Source organism: Pleurodeles waltl, chromosome 6 (genome assembly GCF_031143425.1).
Source record: "Pleurodeles waltl isolate 20211129_DDA chromosome 6, aPleWal1.hap1.20221129, whole genome shotgun sequence".
In the NCBI taxonomy this organism is placed as follows: domain Eukaryota; kingdom Metazoa; phylum Chordata; class Amphibia; order Caudata; family Salamandridae; genus Pleurodeles; species Pleurodeles waltl.
This window is the reverse complement of record NC_090445.1, coordinates 516,202,843-516,230,258: the sequence shown is the minus strand read 5'-3', so window position 1 is coordinate 516,230,258 and position 27,416 is coordinate 516,202,843. Positions and strand designations below refer to the sequence as shown.

Below are 27,416 nucleotides of genomic sequence, written 5' to 3'. Positions count from 1 at the left end.
AGCTCTCAGGAGTGGGGTGTTGTGTCAGGAAAGTAGGGTCGCTAGGAGCGGGTCTATGGCGGCGGCCGACCGTCCTATTCACAGGAGCCCCTGTGCTGGGTTTGGACCACATACCCAGAAGGACGTCTGTAAGAGCCTCATTGAAGGGCAACAACGGCTCCGATGTGGACACCCCCGGCTGAAGCACTTCTGTCAGGATATTCGTCCTGACTGGCACCGTAGGCAAATCTAGGTCCAGCTAGACCTCAGACGCCCTACGCACCACCATAGCGAATGAAGCCCCCTCCTCCATAGCCACATTAGGAGGAAAGAGCATACCAGTACCTCGAGATGTGTCCAGTCCACTGGCCTCCCCTAGATCCTCATACCAGTCCTGCTGCAATCCTGATTCTAAAGGGTCCTCAGACCCCTCCCATTCCTCTCCTGCGTCTGGCTGTTCCAAATAATGCTCAGACAATGATCTGGGCCGAATCGGCTCTGTCGAAGTCGGATTCGACGTCGCTCCGGCTCATCTGGAATAAGGATGGGGCTGCCACCGGTGGGCGCCGGGGGCGGAATAGTCGACGTCAGACCCGGCGCCGAAGGAGGTCGACTGTGAGAGGCCGGTCCAGATCCGTTATCGGATCCTGAGGTCCCAAACGGTGCCGAGGCTGAAGCCGCCGGCGTCGAATCCCAAGGGGCCCCTGCTGACTCCGCGGGGCCCAAAGACCCACCCGAGAGTACAGCCCGCTCAAAAAGAAGACGTAGAATTCTTTTATTTGAGCAGGGGTCGAACTGGTCCCCGGTAAGGGGGGGGAGGGGAAGACACGTGGTCGACCCTGGTGACGGCCCTGCAGAACCGCGCTCGGAACGTAGACGTTCCCTAGACGCCTCGTCGGTCGACAGGCGTGGCGAAGACGAAGTCCGCTTGGACTTCTTCTTGTGCCTCTTACCTTCTGATGACCTCGAATGCGAGGAAGAGGACTTGGGGCTCCGGGAGCGGTGCCGCGACCTCCTCCTTCTGCGAGATCGCGACCTCCGCGGAGTCGCGCCTACCGAAGACGAATGTGGGCCGCAAGAAGCTTAAGGGATCTCTCCCTCAAGGCCTTCGGCGCCATGGCCCGACAATCAGAGCACGAGGTGGAATCGTGGTCCTTGTCCAGGCACCAAAGACAAACAAGCGCCGACAAACCGTCGAAGCAGGGTAGCTCTTTCCAAAACTGCGCTTAACCGGCGCGGAAGGAAAAGAACTGACATACGCGCGCCGAGACTGCGTCTATATAGACAACCGTGACGTCAGACTGCTCCAACGAAGCGGACGATGCACGCGGAGCCGGTCGATGCACAAGGATCCGAACGACGCCGTCCGACGGCACGCGCCCAGGGTACTGCTCAGAAAAAACTCCAGATTCGAAGCCGACGCCAGGGAATTCTAAGGTAAGTAAGCTGCAGCTAGAAGTCTCTATCAGATCGCATAGGCTTCAATTGAGAAGGGGGTGCCCCGGTTCCAGTCTGCCAGCAGGTAAGTACCCGCGACTTCGGAGGGCAGACCAGGGGGGTTTTGTAGGGCACCGGGGGGGTGGGGGGGGAACACAAGTCAGCACAAAAAGTACACCCTTAGCGGCACAGGGGCGGCCGGGTGCAGAGTGCAAACAGGCATCGGGCTCGCAATAGGTTTCAATGGGAGACCCAGGGGTCTCTTCAGCGATGCAGGCAGGCAAGGGGGGGGGGGGGGGGCTCCTCGGGGTAGCCACCACCTTGGCAAGGGAGAGGGCCACCTGGAGGGTGGGGGGGGGGGGGGGTCGCTCCTGCACTGGAGGTCGGATCCTTCAGGTCCTGGGTGCTGCGGGTGCAGTGTGTTTCCCAGGCGTCGGGTTTCTATGAAGCAGGCAGTTGCGGTCAGGGGGAGCTTCGGGATTCCCTCTGCAGGTGTCGCTGGGGGGGCTCAGGGGGGTCAACTCTGGCTACTCACAGGGTCGCAGTCGCCGAGGAGTCCTCCCTGTAGTGTTGGTTCTCTGCAGGGAGAGCCAGGGGCGTCGGGTGCAGAGTGGAAAGTCTCACGCTTCCGGCGGGAAACGTGTGGCCTTTAAAAGTTGCTTCTTTGTTGCAAAGTTGCAGTCTTTGTGGAACAGGGCGGCTGTACGCGGGAGTTCTTGGTCCTTTTAGATGCAGGGTAGTCCTCTGAGGCTTCAGAGGTCGCTGGACCCTGGGGAGCACGTCGCTGTTGCAGTTTCTCTTGAAGTGGGGAGACAGGCCGGTAGGGCTGGGGCCAAAGCAGTTGGTGTCTCCGTCTTCTCTGCAGGGCTTTAGGTCAGCAGTCCTTCTTCGTCTTAGGTTGCAGGAATCTATATTCCTAGGTTCTGTGGGCCCCTAAATACTCAATTTAGGGGTGTGTTTAGGTCTGGGAGGACAGTAGCCAATGGCTACTAGCCCTGAGGGTGGCTACACCCTCTTTGTGCCTACTCCCTGAGGGGAGGGGGGCACATCCCTAATCCTATTGGGGCGATTTCTAAAAGTCAGAGTCGACTCAGCTCAGGACACCTTAGGGGTTGTCCTGACTGGCCAGTGACGACTCCTTGTTTTTCTCATTATCTCCTCCAGCCTTGCCGCCAAAAGTGGGGCCGGGCATCTCCACTAGCTGGGATGCCCTGTGGCGCTGTAACAAAGGGGGTGAGCCTTTGAGGCTCACCGCCAGGTGTTCCAGTTCCTGCAGGGGGAGGTGAGAAGCACCTCCTCCCAGTACAGGCTTTGTTCCTGGCCACAGAGTGACAAAGGCACTCTCCCCATGGGGCCAGCAACATGCCTGGTGTGTGGCAGGCTGGTAAAACTAGTCAGCCTACACTGGAAGTCGGGTAGGTTTTCATGGGGCATCTCTAAGATGCCCTCTGGGGTGTATTTCACAATAAAATGTACACTGGCATCAGTGTGCATTTATTGTTCTGAGAAGTTGGATACCAAACTTCCCAGTTTTCAGTGTAGCCATTATGGTGCTGTGGAGTTCGTGTTTGACAGACTCCCAGACCATATACTCTTATGGCTACCCTGCACTTACAATGTCTAAGGTTTTTCTTAGGCACTGTAGGGGCATAGTGCTCATGCACCTATGCCCTCACCTATGGTATAGTGCACCCTGGCTTAGGGCTGTAAGGCCTGCTAGAGGGGTGACTTATCTATGCCATGGGCAGTGTGATGTTGGCATGGCACCCTGAGGGAAGTGCCATGTAGACTTAGTCATTTTCTCCCCACCAGCACACACAATCTGGCAAGCAGTGTGTCTGTGCTGAGTGAGGGGTCTCCAAGGTGGCATAAGACATGATGCATCCCTTCGAGACCTTCCCTGGCATCAGGGCCCTTGGTACCAGGGGTACCAGTTACAAGGGACTTACCTGGATGCCAGGGTGTGCCAATTGTGGAGACAAAGGTACAGGTTAGGGAAAGAACACTGGTGCTGGGGCCTGGTTAGCAGGCCACAGCACACTTTCAAATCATAACTTGGCATCAGCAAAGGCAAAAGGTCAGGGGGTAACCATGCCAAGGAGGCATTTCCTTACACTTCCCAGTATATACTAATTGTTAACATGCATAAGTATTTGGTCATTAAGAAGCCCATCATCTTACAGGCCAAATCTACATTTACGTGTCACATGTTTTTATCAACACATTCATCTATAGGTTCCGTTTTCCCTTGTTTCCTGTGGAAGATAATAAATTAGTCAACCTTGATACATACAGTTGGTGATTAGTAGTCGTCTATGTCAGCTGATGCATTTAAAAGATATCACTTCCAGTAGGTGTCCTGGATTTCAATTTTATTGTATACTTTGAGACCCTAGGGCCCCAATTAATGTAAACGTATGCTTTTAGGTTTCTAGAGTTTATTCCTAACCCTTTATGGAGTCAATGCAATAATAAAAAAAAAACCTCACCCACTAAAATGGAAGATCGCCTAGTGTAGCCAAAAAGGTTTGTGGTTGCGTCAGTGAAAGTCTGTGAAGCATCCATTAGGTCTTTTATCAGTATTAATTTAATAATCCAAAATTCAATCCAAAGTACCTATAATTTTAGGAAAATGCAGAGCTTGGGAGTCAGAGTGTGAAGCAGCATTTGCAGAAAATAAGCACCAAATTGTTTACTTGGTAATTCCACAATGCATAGCAGCTGAAATGGTGTAAAAAGACCGTTAATGTTCCCAAGTAAAAAAACAAACCATTATAAACGGCAAATACATGATATTGCGTAGTCATAAGCAATGTATGTCATGTTTTTCCCCTGATTCAAGTTGGCAATCGCTAAGGTTCACCATGGGAGGCTCCTCCACAATGGCAGAAAAATAAAATGATACTTCAATATTGTTTTGTTTCACTGCTGCTGATTCAGCCAGCATGTGAACGGGTGGCTGGCTGGGCCTCAGGAGATTGGAGGGGGGGTGAGGAATTGAGTGCACTAAGTGTGCATGTGTGTTTCTCCAGCCCAGATGTCTACACAGCCAGGCTGGAGAAACTGCACAGGCTCCAGGATTGCGCCCAATTGGGTGTCCCAGTGAATGCTGGGTCACCAGAACAGGAAAGGATGACGAGCGAGGCAGAAAACGTTTTTTTTAGTTTTTTTTTTTTTAGTTAGTTTTCCCACCATCGCCTGGGTCCCCATCGTCCCCCCGCCCCCCCGCCCCTCCTCTTGATATTTGCTGCAGCCACCGCTGGAGTTCACACCACTTGAACTTATTGTGGAGTGATGTTATGCGTTAGGGAAAGCACAATCGTCCGCATCCGTATGCGGCATCATGGAAGCACACTCACACAGGCACGTGTGCTCGAAGATAATCTTCAAGCTGCAACCCAGCTCAAAGTTTGTGCAAAAGGGTGCTTACTAAATTGCCAGACTAGAGAAGTCCCTCAAGGGTTAAAACTGGACTCCAGGACGCCTCTTCAATCGACTCTCCTTAACTGCACACATTCTCATCACCATCATTCATAATACATGCTAAAACTGTGATAGCTCGTGTACAAAGCTGTTGCCCATAACATCGAGCTAACAATCAAATAGGAGAGGAAACTTTATTTAAAAAAAATAAATGTACAAAAATAAAAAAAGGGAAAGGCAGACTAGTCTGGGATGGATAAACGGCAACGATCCAGCAACAGCACAAACAGAGCAGGAGTCCGGGCTCTTACAGTACACTACAGAACAAAAGTCGTGATGGAGTAGGGCTTGAGACTTGCAGTGAAAGATGTGAAATTGGCCCCATCAAACCCCTAATAGCAACGGAATCAGGGGGTGGATGTTCGCCCACTGAACAGTCGCTTCTAATTGAAACCTGATGTAATCATGTTCAGTTTGGAAGGGTTTCCTTGGTTTTAGTAATTTGCTCCAACAGACGGTAAGCTTTCCATCCACCGACCCAGTTTTTGCATGTAGGAGGTATTGTTCATTACCCAAGAAGTCAACAGAAAACTATAAATCTCTCCTGTTGTGGTCAGTACTTTATCAAAAGCAGTACAGATAATTTGCTTTGCTTTATCATTACAGGAGGTCTCCAAAACCAGCTTCGGAGAGCTCTGGGTTATTATTCTCGTTTTATGATTTTCATAATGGTTTTTACCTGATAGTTCAACATAATTTAGGTGTAGGTAAATAAGCAGAGTAAAACTAAATCCGGACTGGTATGAAAGCTGACATCGATCCCTGAGAGTTGACCAAAGTCTCTATGCTGCCATCTCCTCAAGTCAATTCTAAAATCCTTTTTGCTCGTGCAAAGCTGCCTCAGGGTACTTTAATTAGGTTTCTCCGCACAGTGGACTGAACTGGCTATGTGTTGATTTCTTCAGTCATTAAAAAATGCTATTTTCTGCATTATAACATTAAAAAGAAAGTTACAGGGCCGGATGTTGACCACGACGGTGGAAATGACTATCACTTTCAAATCAATGGCCAGAGATAAGACATGGTGTTTATTACTCGCATATCGAATTCTATAACTAGCACTGATTTGCTGGCTCCCAAGTACAAGCGGTATTTGGAGGAACCTCTCAAGAGTCTTTTGAAGCCACGATGCAAGACACATTTATCGCATTGTAGAACAAGCAAGATGAGGACCGGAGGGCTATAGATCGTACAGACAACTGATAATAATCAGTGTTCACTTCTTGCAAATGTAATTGGTTCCCATTTGGCCCCACTGACGAAACTGATCTATCCAGGCCAGGTGGGCGTTATACAAGCAGGAATATTATGGCTAACCTAAGTGACTATTTACATTGTTGGACATACAGGCAAACTGATGGTTGTAAAAGTGTGGCCATTCTGGACACACAAAAGGTGTTTAACAATTTACACTGGCAATATATGACTTGACGCTTTCAGTTTTGAGGCTCAGGTAGTCATAGAAATAGTTGCAGTATACCCAACTTTTTGCACACATCTGAATGAATAAAACGATATGAGCACTTACAGCTATAAAAAGGTGCATTCAACATGTAAATCCTCGCTCTCATTTACTTTCAACTTTGACATCCAAAGGATTAACATGCATACTTGACTGTACCCAGTAAATAATCTTTCTATACACATGGTGAATTATTGCACGCATAAGAGTGACAGAGGTCACAAAAATCTGATGTTTAGAATTGCAGTCTGCAAACAGTCAACCAATTATATGCGTAGCTACTGGAACTTGGCGACACAGGCGACATTCCCTTAGGAACATGTGTGTGAACGCTCTAAACACAACGCTAAGATCTGTGGTCTCAGTGATAAGAGTTTATCTATGAGCTAATAAAGCTGTTCTGAGGAGAGTCCAGCTAGCCCAAAACACCATAGCTAAGCCGCTCTTTTCCCTCCCTAAATTTTGCTCTGCTCTGGACCTCTCCGAAAGCTGCACTGGTTCCCTGTGGACAACACCTGTGCATTGCCCACAAGATCCTGCACTCCCAGGGCGGCCCTATTCTTGAAAATCTTATATCACCTTACCTAGCTTAAAGGCTCAGAAGCCAAGCATAGTATGATGGTAAAAAATATTAAACTCAGAATATACTTGCCATTAACAATAGTAAAGCTGACATCTTGCGTTGATAAAAAGAAAGCATCAAAACCTGGCACCAGTTTTTTCATCCTTAGATGGTAGACCCCTCACGTCTCCCCAGTGTGGCGTGTGTCTGCCTGTCCAAGAGCTAGTAATATTACCACAGAAAATGTTGGTAGAAAAAAAATGTAATTGCACATGAGCAACATTTGTGTACAAGGAAGATTTCCCCCCAAGGGAGTCTCAGGAAAAAAAATGACCCCCCAAAAAACCTCCAAATACAATTATCTTGCTTTTGTCTTACGTTGTCCGAGGCAAATATGAAGCATTAAGTCTTGGCTACAGACAAAGACATCTTCATCTTGTGGATAATATCATACACTTGCAGCCAACTCATTGATATCACTGACTAGATTTATTATCACTCACTTGCTCTGAATTACTTTTCTTCCTCTTTATGTTGCACTTACCAGACAGCACAAACTATCTGTTTGCCAAAGACCTAATGTGGGCTTACCAAGAACGTACATGGGCTTACAGCCAGCACATTGCTTTCCTTTGATTACCCAGTTGCCTGCCCTTTATTTAAAGGCTTTTCTTATCCCGGATTATATATTTTGTGTTACTCATCCTCATTCCCCACTCCCCTTTTCCCAGAGCATAGGCTCTTTACCATCTGAATGGCTGGCTTCATTCTTTCAACTGCTCACTGTTAAGGAACAGTTTTTTCCTTTTTACTTAAGCACTTCACAAGAGCGCTATTTCTCTTGTGTACTTCTCCCCCAACCTTCATGTTGTTCACTCTTGTGAGCTGCTTTTCCCCTCTACGGCCACTCACCGTGGCTTCCCCCCACCAGCTCCCCTATTGCCTTAAAAAGCACCCAGTGTCTTTTTGGGTAGAAAATTACTGCCAACTCATCCACCTTAAAAAGAAAAAAACACTCTGGTGCTGCAGCTTATGCATGTATTTCTTTTTATTTTATGTAAGGTTCCATCATGAACAGTAAATAAAAAAATAAAACAAAGCATTGCCCTTTTTTACGCTTTTTGCCACCCTATGCACAGTATGTTGCAGAAGCTGTACACCACAGATAAAAAGGAAATGGCAAAGCCAACAGGTACCAAAGGCTACACCTTTTGGCTTTCCCAGTAGAAGTTTTGATTGTCACTCCCCTGGAGCGCAGCTTCTTTGTCTTTCTTTTGACTGTTAATTTTGTAGTCCTTCCACTGCTCACATCTAGGATACTTTTTTATTTTTAAGTGCTTCATGAGAGTGCACGTTTCCTTGATAGCATCAAATTCCTGTCCCTGCATGCCCACCCAGTACCAGCCACTGCATGCTTTGTGTCACTCTGTCAGAACCCCACCCGACCATTTCTCTCCCCCCCCCCCGTATTTGTTTTTTTTTTTTAACATTTCTTATTATACTCTTCAGTCTAAAGCTCGTTCGCTTCTCCCCTGTCCTCTCCCCATTTCCTCCCCACCCTCTCCTTTCTTGCTTCTTTACCCCTCATTTTCCTTAAAATATTTTTCTTCTCAATTTGAGGGTCTAGTGCCACACATTTCTCCCAGGCTGCTTAGTTTTCAAAAAAGCAGTTTTTCGCAACTGAATGTTTTTTTTTTTTTTTTAGGTTACTGTTCAATGAGGCATTCTCAGTCAGTAATAAAAATAAAAATGACGCCATGCCATTTCAAAGGCAGTCGCATAGAGAAGGGTGCGGCCACTAGCAGCATCATGAGATTTGTGTACGTGTCAAGGTCATCGCTCTTTTTTTGCACGGCATTGGCAAAAAACTTTGCAGCTTCAGCATAACCAATAGGCCAAAAAGGCTTTCCCACATGTTTGTGATGTTGGGTGGTTTATTAAAATCCTGATGTAATGACACAAATACGTCTCTTACTATCGGCCCAAATACATAGCACCGATGACCGTCTTTCAGAAGACAAGTTAATTCTACTCTAAAATGATTTAACTGCATGAACACAAAGTGCAAGAGAATGCCTCAAAATTAGTTACCTGCTTGATTGCCTCAACAAGCGTGACCGTTTTCCCAGTTCCCGGTGGCCCAAAAATCAGGTATGGAGCAGGCCTGGAGGATCCGGTCACTATCTGATGAACAGCGTTGGACTGTTCCTGGTTATTTTCCAGGATACGATCATAGAGTCTGCATAAATTGAGAACAGAGACGGGAAATGTAATAAGTGAACATGGACTAGGGGTTAACTTTCTTTCATGTGGAAACGAAATAGTCTTACACATTTCCCAAAACAATCAAAAAGTGTGATACTAAGCAAATCACTGTTAGTGCCTTGGATCCTCACGTGCAAACACAAGTGTCTCCCATGCAGATTACCAGTGTTAAGCTATAGCTCTGCATAGTTTAAAAACATAGAACCTGCATAAACACAATCACATTCACGTTTACAATGTAAATTTCAAGCTGAATGTGACAGGTATCCCAACCATCAATCAACAGACAACGCAAGTTATGCTAACAGCCAATCAATTTTTAAATCCAAAATAAGCTACCAGGATGAGAATTCTACACTCCAGATTGCAGGTGACAATTGAAAACAATTCATTGGAAATACCTTAATCTTAACATAAGCGTGTATCTGCCAGTTATAGTTGAGATTTTCCCAATAACCAAATTTGACTTTGCATGATGATTTAATAAATTCCCGAAACCGCTAACGCCCTCTGGCGAGCCCAATGTCAAATACTGTAAACATCTTGAAGGTAATTTACACAGGGAAAACAGACACGTCATTTGTATGCCAAAAATCAAGTGCGATTTAATTTCAGTACGATGTCGATCAGTATTATGCACCAGTAAGTTGCATTGAAGGGCCTTCCATATATGTATTTTTATATAAACAGTTTTTTAAAGTGCAAATGCAAACATGACCCAAAGGAATCATACTTCTGTGCAACGTAATCCCCATAGCATGTTACATAATATAGAAACCCATATACACAACCCATAATAATCACAAGAGAGTTTGAGATACAAGGTAGACCTTCTGGCGTGGTGCCAATAGGTCCAGGGATATTTGCATCTAGGTGAGCAAAATTACCCTGCTATAAGGGTCTTAGAGTTCAGCTAAGTTCCAACCTGGTGTTATGTTAAGAATAGGTCTACATAAATCCTCTTAACAGCTTTCTTGAAAAAAAAACTTGTTGAGTTAAACTGAACCTCTGGCGGGAGAGAGTTCCATATTATCAACTTGGATCGTTAGAAGTGTGGGCATGGGTCTTTTTTCTGAATCTCAGTGGTGCCAGCAAGAAGGAGTCAGCACTTTGTAGGGATCGACCACCCCCACGATCTTCAGCTTGTTTAAGGTACCTGTGTATAATGGTGCAGAGCTTTGTGCATCATGCACATTATCTTCAGCTGGATGCTTGCTAAGACTGGCACCCTGATGAGACTTTAGAGAGGGTGTGATATGGTCAAAGCATCTAGTATCAGTTATTACTCTCACCCTGGCATTCAGGGATGCCTTGAATAGTGCTGTGCTTGATTTCGGCAAACCCTTTAGGGTTGCACACTCATATTCCGGTCAGGATTAGACAAGGGCCTGGACCGCAATTCTGAAGTCTGGTGGTGGGATGAAGGGTTCTTGAGGAGGCTGAGTTTGAGAAATGTACTGCATGTGGAAGCACTGATTTGTGCCTGCATGCTGAGATTTTCACCCAGGGTTACCTCAAGGGATCTCATTTTTGTACATTTCCGTAGAGCCTATTCTGCATTAAGGTAACTCTGCAGTTGTGGTTGACTGTGTGGAACACCATTAACAATTCAAGTAGGACAAGGGCAGGAGTCCTTCTGGTCCAGTATGTTAAGTGTGTCATCCATGATTTGTAAAATGGCCGAAGCAGTGCTCGGACTTGGTTTGAAACCAGACTGGAACTCGTCTAATAGATTAAACTGTTTAATGTGTTGATGTGACTGTTTATGTACGCATTTGTTTAGCATTTTCGTTTCCTGTTTTTTTTTTCAGGAGAGATGTCACTTGCCTATCTTCAAACCTCTTGGTACGGTCCCTTGAGTTAATGATGAGTTTATTATTTTCATCCTGAGTGGGGACAAATTGAATGAGATCTTTGGTGAATGTTAAGCGGATTGAATCATTGAAATGAGATACTGGTTTCATAGATACTAGGCTCATCTTCAGTGATCAATTTTAACTTGCTCCACGTGGCCTCATTCTAGGTCTCAATTAGCTGAATGTGCGTTAGGGATGTGTCCATGATTGCGATTTCTCAATGATCATGAAGTATGCTTGTTCAATTTTAAATATTTTCTCCTCAAAGAAGGTAGCGAAGGCTTTACAGTTTTCCTGGCAGGTGTACTTGGTTATTGTGGGACTGCAATATCCTGTTTGTTGTTTGACCATTTAGAAAAGTTTCCATGGCCAATTTGTGGCTCTGTCTAGCTGAGATTGAAAAAATATGCTTTTCCTATGGTCTTTCTGAATATGTTTTTTCGCTGTTGCATCAGTTTTAGATGCCCAGATGACAGTTTTTGCCTTCATACTCTCTCTCAACGAGAGAGTCTTCATCTTTTTAGGTTTCATCTACACAGAGCAAGTATTGCACGGCAATACATATTATTTACAACTCAAGGGGCTTACAAAGCACCCACAGCATACATTAGTTGTTTTTATTGTCATTCATTTGTAGTCCTTAGATTGCTTAGCTCCTGTAGGCTTCCTTTCCTTCCTTATATTAGCTCCTCCCTCCACCGCCACTCTACTCTATGCCACTCTACTCTATGCCACTCTACTCTATGCCACTCTACTCTATGCCACTCTACTCTATGCCACTCTACTCTATGCCACTCTACTCTATGCCACTCTACGTCCCTTCTCTATACCATGCCAATACCTTTTAGCCATGCTGCTGTACAACATGGCTGTAAGACACTGGCAAAGGCAACAGCTCTCACATAGGCAAGACTGATTGGCTTAGACAATGCTTGTTTCGTGTAAGTCTTTGCTGAACCAAAGATGGGAGAATGTGTTTTGTCTTGAGGGGGAGTGGAGCTCCACCTCTAATATAGGACATTTTTTGGTTGTACTGTTCAGTAAGCATACGGAATACAGGCCGTCCCTGTTTATGTTTCTAGTGTCACTCACACAGTGTTTTGGTTTAGTGTGTGTATTGTGTGTGTGTGAGGTTGTGTTGATGTCTGTTAGTCAATGTGGAATATGATTTGGTAGTGGACAGACCAGTCAGTTGGGATGAAGTCTATGGTAATGGCACCTCTTTCATATGATTAGTTCAACCGTAGCACCATTGGTATGTGTCACACATGTACCATGTTATGATTCGTAAGGACTTTTAAAATTTTTATTATAGAATAGTTACCTGTATACAGTCTCCTTGTCGTTCCAGTGGTGGTTGAAGTCTCCTAGAAAGAAGGAGTTTAAGTGTAGTAGGGAGTGTACCGTAGTGGTTTCCATTAGTTGTTTGAAGAACAAAAGGTTGTCCCCAGCTAGGTGGTACAGGAGAGGTTGATCTGCCTTCTGTATGTATTTCAACTCCCATGTATTCACAGAAATGTGGATTTTCCACAGTGAATGGCTTAATGTGCAGGGAGTTCCAGTGTGCAATTGCAATCCGTCAGACCGGTCATTGCAAACGATCAAGTTATTTGATGGTAAAATTAGGAAGTGCAACGGTATCCATTAAGGGAGTGGACCACTAATTTAACCAAGTCTCGGTTTGGAATATCATTTCAATATCATGAAACAATACAGGCTTGGCTATATTTGTACCTGGTTTATCCCCCTATCAGCAATTGTGTAACATATCCATTAGGGTTGTGTCTGATTTCTGGAGCTTGTTCTTGTGGTCCAAGATAAGCAGTATGGAGATCAAATTATTGGGGTTGGCTGTCTGCGTCTTGCAGCATATTTTTCATGTGCTGGTGACAGACATGATCGGTATCTCATAGGTTAGTGAAGTGAGTGTCTGAGCTACATCTAGGATTGCAATAGGTCTATAGTATCCACCTCAGATTTTGTTGGTCTGTATGGGTTTTTAGCTAGCAGTATGGCTGGTCACGATTGTGTGCTATCATAAGGGTGTGGTAACTTTCACAGGTGTGTGAAGGCCACTGATGCATATGCGTTTTTAACCCCTATGGCCAGTGAGGTTGCATTTAAGTTAGTAATGATGCTTTTTCGATCCTCGCTAAACTGATGCACTCCTTCTGTAGACTCGTTTAAAAGGAAGTGAAGGGATTACCTCAAAATTTGTTAAGAAGCAACAGAGCATGAACTGAAAAGAACAAAAAAATATTCATAGATCTGATAGACAAAATGTCCCAATGACTCTTAGTTAGCTGATACAATCAAATGCAAGGAAAAAAAGGCAAACTGCTGAAGATTCCATTGTGGAAATCAGTTCTAAAAGGATAAGTTACTTACCTTCGGTAATGCTTTTCCTGGTGGATACATTAACTACCTGTGGATTCCTCACCTAAAGAATTTTCCCCCACGCGCCAGCTTCAACGGAAATTTTCTTCTAGCTCTGCACGTCGACGATGACGTCACAATTGCCCGACTCAACGCGACGCCGTATGACGTCATCCAGGCAATAAGAAGCCCTCGTCAACGTGCAGACGTTATCACCATTTTTTACGTACCTTTGAGGCGAACAGGTGAACATTGAACTTGAAGAGAACATAATCACATCAAATAAAGTGAAAACGCAACATTTATTACAATAAAAATAAAAAGAAACTAACGGCAACAACACTTTCATATGGAAACAAATATACCAGTCAAGTTCAACCATGTTTCCTTTAATTATATAAATCAGAGAAAGAAATACATATATACATGCCATAATTATATACATGATCCAAGTATATACAAATATACAAGACAACGGTGCTCACCCACGGATTTCGTGGTAAGACCAGCCAGGCAACGGGGAGGCGGGTGGGACCGTGAGGAATCCACAGGTAGTTAATGTATCCACCAGAAAAAGCGTTACCGAAGGTAAGTAACTTATTCTTCTGATGGATACACCTACCTGTGGATTCCTCACCTCAAGAATAGAGTCCCAAAGCAGTACTACCTCCGGAGGTGGGTGCCTGAATGGTCAAACCAAGAAATCCTGCAGCACTGATCGTGCAAAATGGTCATCCCTCCTGACCTCAGAATCCAAACAATGTTTGACAAAAGTATGGAGGGATGCCCAAGTTGCTGCCTTGCAGATGTCAACCACAGGAACACCCCTAACCAAGGCCGATGAAGCAGCCTTAGCTCTGGTGGAATGAGCTCGGAGCCCCACAGGTGGTTCTTTCTTCGCTAAGGAATAACAAAGCTTGATACAGAGAATGACCCACCTGGACAGCGTTCTCTTGTGGACTGCTCTTCCTTTCCTCTTCCCCACGTATCCAACGAAGAGCTGATCGTCTTGCCTGAACTCCCTCGTCCTGTCGACAAAGAAGCTCAATGCTCTTCGTGGAACCAATCGGTGGAGCCTCTCTTCCTCCTTGGATGGATGAGGCGGAGGGTAAAAGGAAGAGAGTAATAGACTGCCCCAAGTGAAAGGGTATAACAACCTTCGGGAGGCAAGCCGCCTTGGTCCTTAACACCACTTTGTCTTTAAAGAAGGAAAGGGATGGAGACTCTACACTAAGAGCCTGAAGCTCACTCACTCTTCTGGCCGATGTTATGGCTACCAAAAATACAGTCTTTAAGACCAGCACACACAAAGAACAAGAGTGCATCGGCTCAAATGGCGATCCCATTAGAAATGTCAATACTAAATTAAGATCCCACTGTGGCATAACAAATGGAGTGGGCAGAAACCTATTAGTGAGACCCTTAACGAACCTCAAAACAAGTGGAGATTTAAACAAGGAGGGTTGATCTGGGAGGCACAGAAAAGCAGACAGTGCTGATAAATATCCCTTAACTGTGGCAACTGCACAACCCTTCTGTGCCAAGGAAAGAGCAAATAATAATATGTCAGACAAGTGAGCCTTTAAGGGATTAATTTGTTTCTCTCCACACCAACCTACAAATCTAGCCCACCTGCTTGCATAGATCGATTCGTGGAGTGTCACCTGGCCAATAAAATAACATCCACCACTTCTGGCGGGAGAGAAAAAGCACTCAGATTGCCCCGTTCAATCTCCAGGCATGAAGGTGCAGACTCTGGAGGCGGGGTGTAGAATATGCCCCTGCGAGAGAAGGTCTGCACTATAAGGGAGACGGAGCGGAGGACACACAGAGAGTTGGAGAGGTCCGAATACCACACCCTTCTCGGCCAATCCGGGGCTATCAAGATGACCTGGGCCCCGTGTCTTGGCAGATCTTCCTCAGAACTCGATGAATTAGGGGTATGGGAGGAAACTCATAAAGCAACTGACCCTTCCAGGACATCTGAAACACGTCACCCAAAGCTCCTTGCACCGGATACTGAAGGCTGCAAAACAACGGGCACTGCGCGTTCTCCTGAGTAGCAAACCGATCTAGCCTCGGACACCCCCACATCTGGAAGATGTAAAAAAACAGATCTGGATGAAGACACCACTCGTGGTCGACCGAGATGCGTCGACTGAGAACATCCGCACGTACATTCAGAACCCCGGGCAAATGATTAGCTACCAAGCAAATCTTGTGGTCCTGAAGCCAGGACCAGAGTCGAATAGCTTCTCTGCAGAGAAGATACGACCCCACTCCTTCCTGCTTGTTTATATACCACATCGCAGTAGTGTTGTCCGTCAGGACCTGGACTGACTGCGAAGGGAAGGGAGAAAGGCCTTGAGTGCCAGACCTACAGCCCGCAATTCCAACAGATTGATGTGAAACCTCTATTCCACTGGAGACCAAAGGCCTTTGATCTCCAGGTCCCCCAGATGAGCTTCCCCACCCTAGAGTGGAAGCATCCGTTACAACCGTGGCCACTGGCGGAGGCAGCGAGAACGGCCTTCCTTGCGACAGGTTGCCGACCACAGCCCACCACTGAAGATCCACAGCAGTGGATCTGGAGATCCTGATCGAATCCTCAAGATCTCCTTTGTGCTGAAACCACTGCCTGCGGACGCACCACTGACGAACCCTCTTGTGCCAGCGCTCATGAGTGACCAGCAGTATGCAAGAAGCAAAAAGACCGAGCAGACGTAGGACCTTGAGGACTGGAACTACCGCTCAATTTTGAAACATCGGAATCAACGCCTGAATGTCCTGAACCGGCTGGGGCGGAGGAAAGGCCCGATTCAATGTTGTGTGCAGTACTGCGCCTATGAACAGGAGGCGGCGTGAGGGCTCCAGGTGAGATTTGGGCACGTTGATTGAAAAACCCAGGTCGAACAACTGAGTTGTCGACTGCAGGTGACGCCGCACAAGCTCAGGAGTCTTGCCTTTGGTCAACCAATCGTCCAGATAGGGAAACACTGCTAACCCGCTTCTTCTGAGCTCTGCCGCAACCACCGCCATCACCTTTGTGAAGACTCGAGGTGCTGAAGTAAGACCAAACGAGGACCGCAAACTGATAATGCTGCAACCCCACCACAAACCGGAGATACTTCCTGTGCGATTTGAGGATCGGAATATGGAAGTATGCATCCTGCAAATCAACAGACACCATCCAATCTCCTTCGTTCAACGCCAAAAGAACCTATGATAGGGTCAGCATCTCGAACTTTTCCTGTTTGAGGTCCAGGATTGATCTCAACCGACCATCCTTTTTGGGGATCAGGAATTATCTTGAATAACAGCCCTGACCCCTCTCCTGCTCCGGAACCAACTCCACTGCGCCCTTTGACAAAAGGGATAACACCTCCTGTTGTAGCAACAGAAGATGGTCGTCCGAACAGAAGGATGGGCGGGGAGGGAACTCCCGAAAGGGAAGAGCATACCCCTTCTTCACGATGTCGATGACCCAGGAGACTGTTATAAAATCCCACAAGGGAAGAATTCGGCCAAGTCTCCCCCATACCGGAGACACGTGAGCAGGGAGTGGTAGAGGACTAAGGCTGCTTTCCCTGCTGCACCCCTCTTGAGGAAGAGGAAAAGGCAGAGTGCTGCTGGGTGGCCCCTCTAGTACATACTCTACCCCTGCCTCGGAGGGATCTGTAAGGCAGGGGGTCCTGCAGATTGCTGTGCTGCCTGGAGCATGCCACGAAAGGAGGAGCCACGACCAAAACTTCTAAACTTTCTAAAAGGATTTAAAAGGTAGAGGAAGTGGCTGCTTGAAGTCCCAACGACCTCGCTGTGGCTCTGCTCTCTTTGAAACGTTCAACTGCAGAATCTGCTTTTGTCCCAAAGACTTTCTCTGTCAAAAGGCATATCCAGGAGAGTCGCCTGCACATCCGAGGAGAAACCTGATGAACGCAGCCAAGCCTGTCTCCTCGTCACTATGGATGTACCCATAGCGCTTGCCACGGAGTCCGAGGTGTCCAACCCAGATTGGATCACCTGGGTCGCCCCGCCTGAGCATCCATTAATAGATGCAACATCTCCTGTGGCAATTCAGGATGACCCTTAGCCTCCTCCATAAGGGCATGAATATAACGCCCCAAAATGCACGTCGCATTGGTCGACTTCAAGGCCATGCTGCACGAAGAAAAGGCCTTCTTTGCTGCCTGGTCCATCTTGTTAGACTCCCTGTCCGCAGAGGTCCCGGGGAACGAACCAGGAGCTGACCGAGAGGCGCACGATGCCTGAACAACCAAACTCTCCGGAGTTGGATGTTTGGAGAGAAAGTCCGGGTCACCTGGAGCCGCACGATAGCGTCTCGCTGCCGCCCTGTTGAAGTCACTGGCTTCCTCCAGATATCTTTAATGGGGTCCAAAAGAGCCTCATTGAAGGGCAAGAGAGGCTCCGCCACTACCGAAGCCGGATGCAGCACTTCAGTCAGAAGGTTTCTTTTCACCTCTGCAGCAGGAAGAGGAAGGTCCAAAAAGTCTGCAGCCTTCCTTAATACCGCATGAAATGATGCAGCTTCCTCAGTATACTCCCCTGGGGAAGCCACATCCCAGTCAGGGGAAGTATCAATGCCACTTGCTGTGTCCAAGCCTTGGAAATCATCCGAAGGCTCCAAGATCTCGCCTTCCTCCAAATGCTGTCTGCTGTATTCCTCTTCCTCCAAGAGCCGTAAAGCTAATCTCCTGGATCGGAGCCTGGATTAGAGTCCCGGCGTCAATAAGGCTTCGGCCGACGCCGAAGATCTTCGCCGGCGCCGCTCTTCGGATCCATCCGACGCCAGACCCTCCGGCGCCACAGGCAACTTTACTGTAGACTGGATCTGTGGAGAATCCACTGGCGCCGGGATAGCAGACGTTGTAGGCATCACAGGCCTACTGGGCGACATCAAGGGCATCGACGCCGAAGCAGCTCCAGAAGGAAGAAATGGCATAAAGGGAGCCGGAGCACCCAAGTTAAAAGCCAAAGGGCCTGACGGACCCGCATGTCCTCCACCAGGTGCCATGGTGGAAAAGATATTGAACATTGCATTTAAAAAATGCAGCAGGATCCATACCTGGCGCCGGGAAATACGGATAAGCCTGCGGAACCGGTGCCGGCATAGAGGCCGATGATGGTCCAGGCATCTCCTGCTCCGGAGAAGCCGCCGGCCCCTGATGAGGCTCGACTTCAAAAACAGACAAGGGTGAAGTCGGAGAAGCCGGATTCGTTGGAGGCAGAGGTGTGATGGTCGGGCTAACCTCCCACGTCGGTCCGCGCCGAGCTGACCGAGATCTGGATCTGGATCTGGGCCTGGATCGGCCACTGCTCGATCGGCGCCAAGACTCGTGACGACACCGAGAGTCCCCGTGGCGTCGAAGAGTCTTCGAAGATTTCGAAGAAGACTCTACGATGACGCCTTTCTTTCCTTTTCTTGGAACGGGCCAGGAATAATTTCACCTCTCTCTCCTTAAATGCCTTAGGATTCATGCATTGACATGAACCGCATGACTCTACCTCATGGTCGGAACTAAGGCACCATAAACAATTTTCATGGGGGTCCGTGACCGACATCCGACCCCCACACTGGTTACAAGTCTTAAAGCCAGATTTTCTTGGCTGAGACATAGTAACACTGAAGTGCAACTGTAGCTCCCTGTTAGCCTCAAAGAAAAACAGTTACTTGAAGGCACGGAAAAAAGGGAACTGACGTCTGCACGTTGACGAGGGCTTCTTATTGCCTGGATGACGTCATACGCGTCGCGTGGAGTCGGGCAATTGTGACGTCATCGTCGACGTGCAGAGCTAGAAGAAAATTTCAGTTGAAGCTGGCGCGTGGGGGGAAATTCTTTAGGTGAGGAATCCACAGGTAGATGTATCCATCAGAAAAACACTACAACAGATCCTCCTCTCTCAGGCCTCTAATCCACCAGAGAAGAAAACAAATGAACGATGCCAATGATTTAAAGCAGTTTCCAACATCTCTCTTACACAAGCACACAATGATGCAAAGGTGGGTTTTGGTTTATCACCACTGTTAAGCAGACTGTGATCTCTTTCTTACAAGAAAGTAGTGCTAATGAAACTATGCTCTACTAGTTTATAAACTAGAAAAAAACTGATTGCCAGTCTTTCTTCGATAAATGTGCACATATAAGAACATAGAAGGGAGAGAAAAGAAATGAAAAAGGGACCACACTCACCTTCCCTTTAGTATTATCATCCTTTATACAAGAGAAGGGAGCCTCACAGCTAGCAAACTCTAAATGTTATTGTTAGACTTTTCATCCTTGGCATGGTCTCCCTTAACTTTTTGCCTCTGTTCCCCAGGTTATTGATGTGTGCTGGACTCTGATTTTGCTGTTTTTATTACTTTGGGCACTTTACCACTGCTAACCAGTGCCAAAGTGCAAGTGCGCCTGTTTAAAATGTGTATGCAATTGGTTCTCCATGATTGGCATATTTGTTTTACTGTTAAGTCCCTAGTAAAGTGCACTAGAGGTGCCCATTGCCTGTAAATCAAATGTTACGAGTGGGCCTGCAGCACTGGTTGTGCCACCCACACAAGTAACCCTGTAATCATGTCTCAGACCTGCCACTGCAGTGTCTGTGTGTGTGTAAATGTGCACTGTAAATTCGACTTGGCAAGTGTACCCACTTGCCAGGCCTAAACCTTCCCTTTTCTTACATGCAAGGCACCCCTAAGGTAGGCCCTAGGTAGCCCCAAGGGCAGGGTGCAGTGTATGGTTAAGGTAGGACATATAGTAATGTGTTTTATATGTCCCGACAGTGAAATATTGCTAAATTCGTTTTTCACTGTTGCAAGGCCTGTCCCTCTCATAGGTTAACATGGGGGCTACCTTTAAATCTGATTAAAGTGTAGATTCCCTTTGGGAGCGGATGGACATGTGGAGTTTGGGGTCTCTGAGCTCACAATTTAAAAATACATCTTTTAGTAAAGTTGATTTTAAGATTGTGCGTTTGAAAATGGCACTTTTAGAAAGAGAGCATTTTTTTGCTTATACCATTTCTGTGACTGCCTGTTTGTGGATTCCCTGTCTGGGTCAGTTTGACAGTTGGGCTGGTTGCACCTCACACTAGACAGTGACACAAAAGGAGCTGGGGTGTAGTCTGCATTTCCTGATGAGCCATCTGTGCTAGGAGGGAGGGGAGGAGTGGTCACTTACACCTGAAAGGGCTGTGCCTGTCCTCACACAATGCAGTCTCCGACCCCCTGGTGAGTGTCTGGGGCCTGGCCTGGGAAGGGCAGGATTTCACATTCAAAAGAGACTTTACTTTGAAGTAGGCCTACTTCAAAGGAGAAATTTGGTATAAGAAGGGCACCCAAAACTACAGACTTGAGAAACACTTCTGGAACCAAGAGGAACCTCTGCCTGGAGAAGAGCTGAATAGCTGAGGAAGAAGTGCTGCCCTGCATGTGACTGTGCTTTGTGGAGCTTTCCTGCAGTGCTGCTTCTGCCAGAGTAAGAGGGCAAAGACTGGACTTTGTGTGCCTTCCATCTTGTGAAGAAATCTCCAAGGGCTTGATTTAGAGCTTGCCTCCTGTTGTTTGAAGTCTCAGGGACAGCAAAGACTTCTCTCTGCCAGCACCTGGAGTCTCTGGAGAGACTCCTGCTCTGACAAGTGGTGCCCTATCCAGTCCTTGGGTCCTTGAAAGGAAAGCCGGTGGAAATCCAAGAAAATCGACTTCGGACGACTTCGAACCGACGCCGCTGCTGAATCCGGTGACATTGCCTGCACCCGACGCCGTGACCTTCGCTAGAACGCAACGCTCTTCGCAGGCCCAACGCCGCTGCAGCCTCGCTGAAATCCGCGTCTTCGTGGAAGTCGCCGCACCAAATCATGACCGACGCCGCTCAAAGTGCACGGATTCAGCGTTTCACACAGACGCCTCGGCTTGTTTTCACTCTTCACCAAAGGTACTGTACTTGGGGGTCTACGCAACTCAGTGTCCAGCGCCGCTGGTGTCAGCTTGTTGGGAACGACTGTCACGATGCCGTGTTAACACCTCATTGAAGCATTTTGGTTTCTAAGTGCTATTTTGGAGTTTAATCTTTAAAAAATTCATAACTTGACTTGTGTATGTTGGATTTTTGTCGTTTTGGTCTTGTTTTGTTTAGATAAATATTTCCTATTTTTCTAAACTGGTGTTGTGTCATTTTGTAGTGTTTTCATTAAGTTACTGTGTGTGTTGGTACAAATACTTTACACGAGCACTCTGAAGTTCAGCCTACTGCTCTGCCAAGCTACCAAGGGGGTAAGCAGGGGTTAGCTGAGGGTGAGTCTCTTTTACCCTGACTAGAGTGAGGGTCCTTGCTTGAACAGGGGGTAACCTGACTGTCAACCAAAGACCCCATTTCCAACAGTTATAAAAGTTTTTAAATCGCTGGTCTCAATTTATACCAATGTGGAAAGTGATATTAGTAGGATCCTCACCCACTACCACCATTGGCATGCTTCATCACTGGATCCTCACCCACTGCACCTAGTCAGAGTGGGTGGGCTTAACACAGTTTTTGAGCGAAGCGGTTACTAAAACCTAAGGGCAAGTTAAAAAAGCCTTCAGGATCCTACTTTGTGTTTATTAACAAGGTCCTTTAGCTGGGATAAACAGTGTGATGTATAAAGGGTACAATGACCCCTAAGATATAGATATAGAGATATATATAGAAAATTAAATAAGGTGAAAATGTATCAGCCCACCTCAAGTGCCACTCCGAGTTAGAAGGCTCTCTTCAGGACAGACTACATCCGTGGAAATTCTTCAGATTATAATATGTACCAGTTCCTAATGCTGGTCCACACACTGCGCTAAACAGGAAGCATGCATTCATACAGACCATAAAGGATCTTTTCCAAGTAATGGTCTCCGATAGTGAAAAACACAAGAACGTATTGTTAAGGGTAATTACCACCCCTGTTCATGTAGTGGTCTCATGCTTATGCACTCTGCAATTCTTGTGTGCAAAACAAAGCATGCAGTCATGTGAATGTCCCGTAATTAAAGTTGCTGCCCCGCTCTCATTCTGAACTTACCGCAGTTTTGTCCCGGGAGGTAGCACACCCTTTCCGTAGGACACAGAAGGAAAGAGGACATCTTTCAGGTGGCTCTGTTTCGCAAGCTCCACTGCTCTATGCTGCACTCTCAGAGGCAGACGATTAAATGTGAAGGTTACATCAAACTTCAAGTAGTCAACAAACCTGCATAAGAGGCTGGAAAACACAAAACGATTCAAAACAATCAGCCTGTGTGATAAACTACCAAAGGAGGCAAAAAGATAAAAAAATTCCAGACTGTAATCTCTAGTTTTCTCCCACAACCATTTTCATAAACAAATGTTTTCATTGCTTCTACGTGTTCCTCCCACCAGTCCTGTATGTTATGAATGTTCACCTAGGATTCCAACACAAAAAGCAGTCTTCTGTTTGAGCAGGATAATGAGCAGAGTGAATGCAGTCATTTTTTATGCTATTTCTTGGGTGGGTGTGTTCTTATGGCCAGCGTCTGCTGTTCGTGACCGGAGGCCTTCACCAATTTGGGCATGTGCAATTTGAAGAATTGGTAGGGGTACTCCCTGCATCGAGTTATGTGCATGAGGAAGCATACTATGGTGGGTTGTTCCAGTCCACAATATTTAATGTGTTTCACTATTTGTTTTTATAAATTTATTAAGCAGTTTTATATCACACAGAAAAGTTCCAAGGCTGGCACCTCTCTTGACAATTGCCAGATCACAGGGCATAGATAAAATACATCACATAAGCAGCTGTTCCAAAAATTAGGTAAGTAATATTTAATCAACAGTTGAAGTAAATGTTAGTCTGGTGACCCAAACTGTACAATATGAATATAACCAATATAAATATATACCAAATTGTTTTACGAAAAGCGGAGTTTTTCGTAACTAATGTTAAAAACTGCAATGTGTACAATGTTAACTATACAAGAGTGTGCAATTTTCAGATTCCTCTCCTTTCTGGAATTCATGCACACACTGGTCTAAATCACTGCCATCTTACAACTATTTCAAACAAATCGACTTCTTGTTAAGTAAATAACTAGACTGACTTATTTTTATAGAAATACAAAGGTTTTTATGCATGAAACAAAATAAAGAGTTCCCTAAAGATGTGACATGTAAGTATGCATCAACACTGTCAGAAATGGGGTAATTACTTTGGGAGGGAAGTAGCCCTACAAACTCAAGTCCTATGATTAAATCACAACACAGTACTGAGGGACTCTCTGCTCAACCCCTGTTAATTATGGCAGAAATATCAAGCAATCCGACGAGAAATATGTGCTGAACTCAAGCAGTACCAGCAATTTAAAGCAATGAGCACACACTGAAATTTCGAACCAATTAAGAAAATTAGACGAAAACTGAACAAAATACGTGAAGATAATCAAAATACGTTAAGAGGAACCAGAGGTACATTTTGTAATACTTAGGTCAAATAATACCAAGAAAAACTAAAACACCAATCAAAATTCACTACTGTCTGAAAAAAATGGTTTCATGCCCTCTGCAATAGAGTGGAGGATGGTTACAATCAGCGGGTCGCCCTGGTCACATTTTTTTTTTTTTTTTACCTTCAAGCCTATTTTTTATGGAAGTCAAAATCTTCCAGGCAAAGTCCAAGGCTGTGGCCGGCGAGGGCCCCACTGATTTAAATATGCAGCTGCTGAGCTCAGGCTGAATCCAATGGTTTTGGCACCAAACACAGAGTGCCAAACCTGGATTTTATGTAAATGTATTGTCTTGGTTGATTCACAGGTCGGAGAGATTTGCCACCTCACTACACACCTACAAATTTAAGCCAAACGTTATAACCAACAAACTTTATTGAGTGGTGGTCCAAGACAAGTAGGACAACAAAGATCATCAACAGGGCCAGGAATGATTCTGAGAGAACAAAAATACATTTTCGAGAACTCAACACCAAAGTGCAGTATTGAACCTAAAAGAGGGCTCAGAAGTGCCAAACCTCCTGAGAATTTGTCAAATACAAGAGGCTCTGGTAGCTGGCATGTATGATCTGGGGACAAAGTATAGACATGACAAACCAGTCTTCCATGATAGTTAAAAATGATCTTTTACTTGCCACCATGCTCCTACATGAGACACCTCATTAAAATCTTTCATCTCTACTTCAAAGTAGGGAACAGTTAAAGGTTTCAGATCTACAGCAGATGGACAATGAACAGAAAGAAACATATTAACAAGAAGTGATGACTGAGTTAAGCCCAATCCTGTTCTGTGAGAGGTCTAGCCTGGCGATTTGTCAAACTCATTTATCCAAAAAAAAAAGAGAACAGGCAGATGTCAGCGATGTGGATGTAGCACATCAAAAGAATAAGTTCTGGAGTTTATTAATTGAGATAGACAACTGTTTTAGTGAACGGCTCCTGCCTTTATTTTCGTGAGTTGCTTGCATAATGTTCTACTTTTTTGCTTCTGTTCAGTCATGCTAAATGACTTGGGAACTTACTTAGAGGTAAACTGACAAAAACTACAGTGGAGCACGAAGCAAATGGGAAATAGCTGTGCAAGAAAAAAAAAAAAAAAAAAAAAAAAAAAAAAAAAAAATCAGCAGAAGGCAGTCAGGGGAAGCGAATATTGCAGAAAGTAGAAGTATGCCAGTATATCTACATTCCTCCACTCAAACTAGACATGTCATAAATGACGGCCCGCGACAAAGTACAAATGATTCATGCTAAGGAAAACGAGAAGCGAACCAGCCCGGTCTTACTTTTGGGAGAACCCCAGCTTGACTTGCTCAAGTTCCACAGCATGCACGTAGCCTTTGTACCGAATGATATTTTGTCCTCCGCGGTGGTCAGCATGCGTTACAAAGAGGTGATCTCCTCGGAGCACTGAAGGTCTATTTTCAGCAACACCAGGTACCTGTAGTACACAAGGAATATTAAGCACACCCTCACAAACATGTAGCTGGGATGCCATAGCTTCAATCAAGCTTTCGCAACACCTGCTAAAATCAAGAAATTATAACAAAACATTAATCAAATAGATAATTAGTACCACACTTTACTACGAAAAACTGTAGCCACTAACGTTGCACAGTGCCAAGAAGGAGCCAAATATCAGTGCTTAAGTGCCCATGGCTGGTTGCTTGCTAATCATTCCCCTAGGAATGCTGCACCTCAGCAATCTAATCTGACAGCACAGAAAACAGAGCACAAGAGTGCCAGCAGTAGCTGCACAAGCATTTGTTTCACCAATAAGAATGAGCAATACCCACAGGTTCAAAGGATGTTTAGCTTTTCTTTGTATACTAATAGTTGTGAGCATGTATATGGCATATACAAAAAAGAATGTACCCCACACTTGGGTGACAGGTCTATTCACCAATTGAATACAACTACTTTTGATGGTGTCAGAAGGATTAAGAAGGGAGTTCCGAGTTTTGCAAGAGTTCCACCTTAAAAGAAAATAATGGCACAACGCAAACCTTCCTCGCCATCTCCCCGCCATGAAAATAAAACCTCAAAAACACCTCTAAAATGAACAAGGTGCAACATAATATAATCAAGTCTTTAAAAAAAATGGTCGACTTCATGACTTCATCTAAACAGATGTCTCCCCTTAATACTCAATATCAGAAAATGCTTCAAATGTATGAATTCCCGAGACTCGTCATAAAAAGTAGGTTACTTATAAATCCAGAATAGGAATTGAACAAAATGAGACTCGGTTATGCTCGACATCAAGAAAATACTAATATCACATTTAAACGGATGGGAAAATTGAGAACTTCACCCACTAGAGGCAACACATGCTTACAGACAAAATGAGAAACTTTCTGTTGATAGGATCCTGTATCATGCTCATGTCAGTTTGATCATATCTTCTGATGTCCACCTCCATCTGGATCTCCTCCAACTGCAGCAGAAGCTGGAAGCGGTCCTTGTAATTTGAAAACTGCAGATCTGCAGAAAGTAATGACCTGGAAGCACAGTAAGAAATGCAGATTAGGTAAAGTTGTCAACACCCACCTTTTAAATTAGGACAGTGTACTTGAAGGCATTGCTAAAATAAAGTACACAAGAGAATGCTTCTCCTTGTTCAGGCTATGCCAGTGGCGTAGTGAAGCTCTCCCTTCCACCACCCCTCCACTTAAGCAGGGGGCCCCACTGGGCCCGTTGGGCGGGTGAACAGAGTCCCACTAAAACAATGTTTGAGTCTTAGGCCTGAAGATCTGCTCATCAATAATACTGATGGGGAAACTAATGATAGAGGGGTATGGATGATGGCACAGTGAAGGATGAAGAATTAACAGATGGGAAGAATGAAAGGATGGCTAGACTGATAGGCAAAAGGATGGGTATATGAAAGGGCAAAGCTGATTCTCCCAAGGAGGGTCGAGTTTGCTTGCTTTGCCTTCCTGGTGTGATTAAAGATGTGGTTCAAATGTGAAAGGTTTGAATTTTCTGGCTACTTCCTTTATGTCAGACCTCGTCCAATAACAAAACTCCTATAAGAGCAATCGTTATTTCCTCAATTTCTGCTCCCCAAGGTACAGATGTGCTTATATCCAAAGCAAAGCTGCAACCCTTCATTTTCTTAGACAGGGCAAATATTATTCGCTACAATGTCAGTGAACCACCAAAAGTACAGTGGGTATACCTCACTTCAAGAGATTGTGTGATTTCCTTGCAAATGCCTTTGCTATTTTCACACCAGCCATGCCCCATCCATAAATGCCTCAACATGTTTTACGGCATCACTGAAAACGTCGACAGTGGCCAGACTGAACTACAATTTGACATCCTTCCTTTGAGTTCCTCCCACTGCTACTTACACCAAGCCAAGATTACGGTTGAAACCGATCTGGACAGATCAACTGAACAGGCTGTACCGTTCGCTTCTCTTATGAGCAACCAACTGAATTACTGTACAAAGCAAGAAATAAATGGGTCAGTTTTTGGAGTCTGATTAGTCCATTA

General features: G+C 45.6%; 1 protein-coding gene across 3 annotated transcripts in view; it reads right to left on the bottom strand.

The window, feature by feature from the left end:
• The window catches only part of MOV10 (Mov10 RNA helicase), a 276,396-nt gene that overhangs the window by 142,334 nt on the left and 106,646 nt on the right, over window positions 1-27,416 (bottom strand). For all 3 annotated transcript variants that reach the window (XM_069238670.1, XM_069238672.1, XM_069238671.1), the window contains exons 7-10: window positions 26,254-26,416; window positions 25,202-25,356; window positions 22,484-22,660; window positions 9,015-9,162 (exon numbers count right to left, since the gene is read on the bottom strand). In XM_069238670.1, coding sequence (XP_069094771.1) covers window positions 9,015-9,162; window positions 22,484-22,660; window positions 25,202-25,356; window positions 26,254-26,416 — 643 coding nt within the window. The remainder of the gene's footprint in view (window positions 1-9,014; window positions 9,163-22,483; window positions 22,661-25,201; window positions 25,357-26,253; window positions 26,417-27,416) is intronic.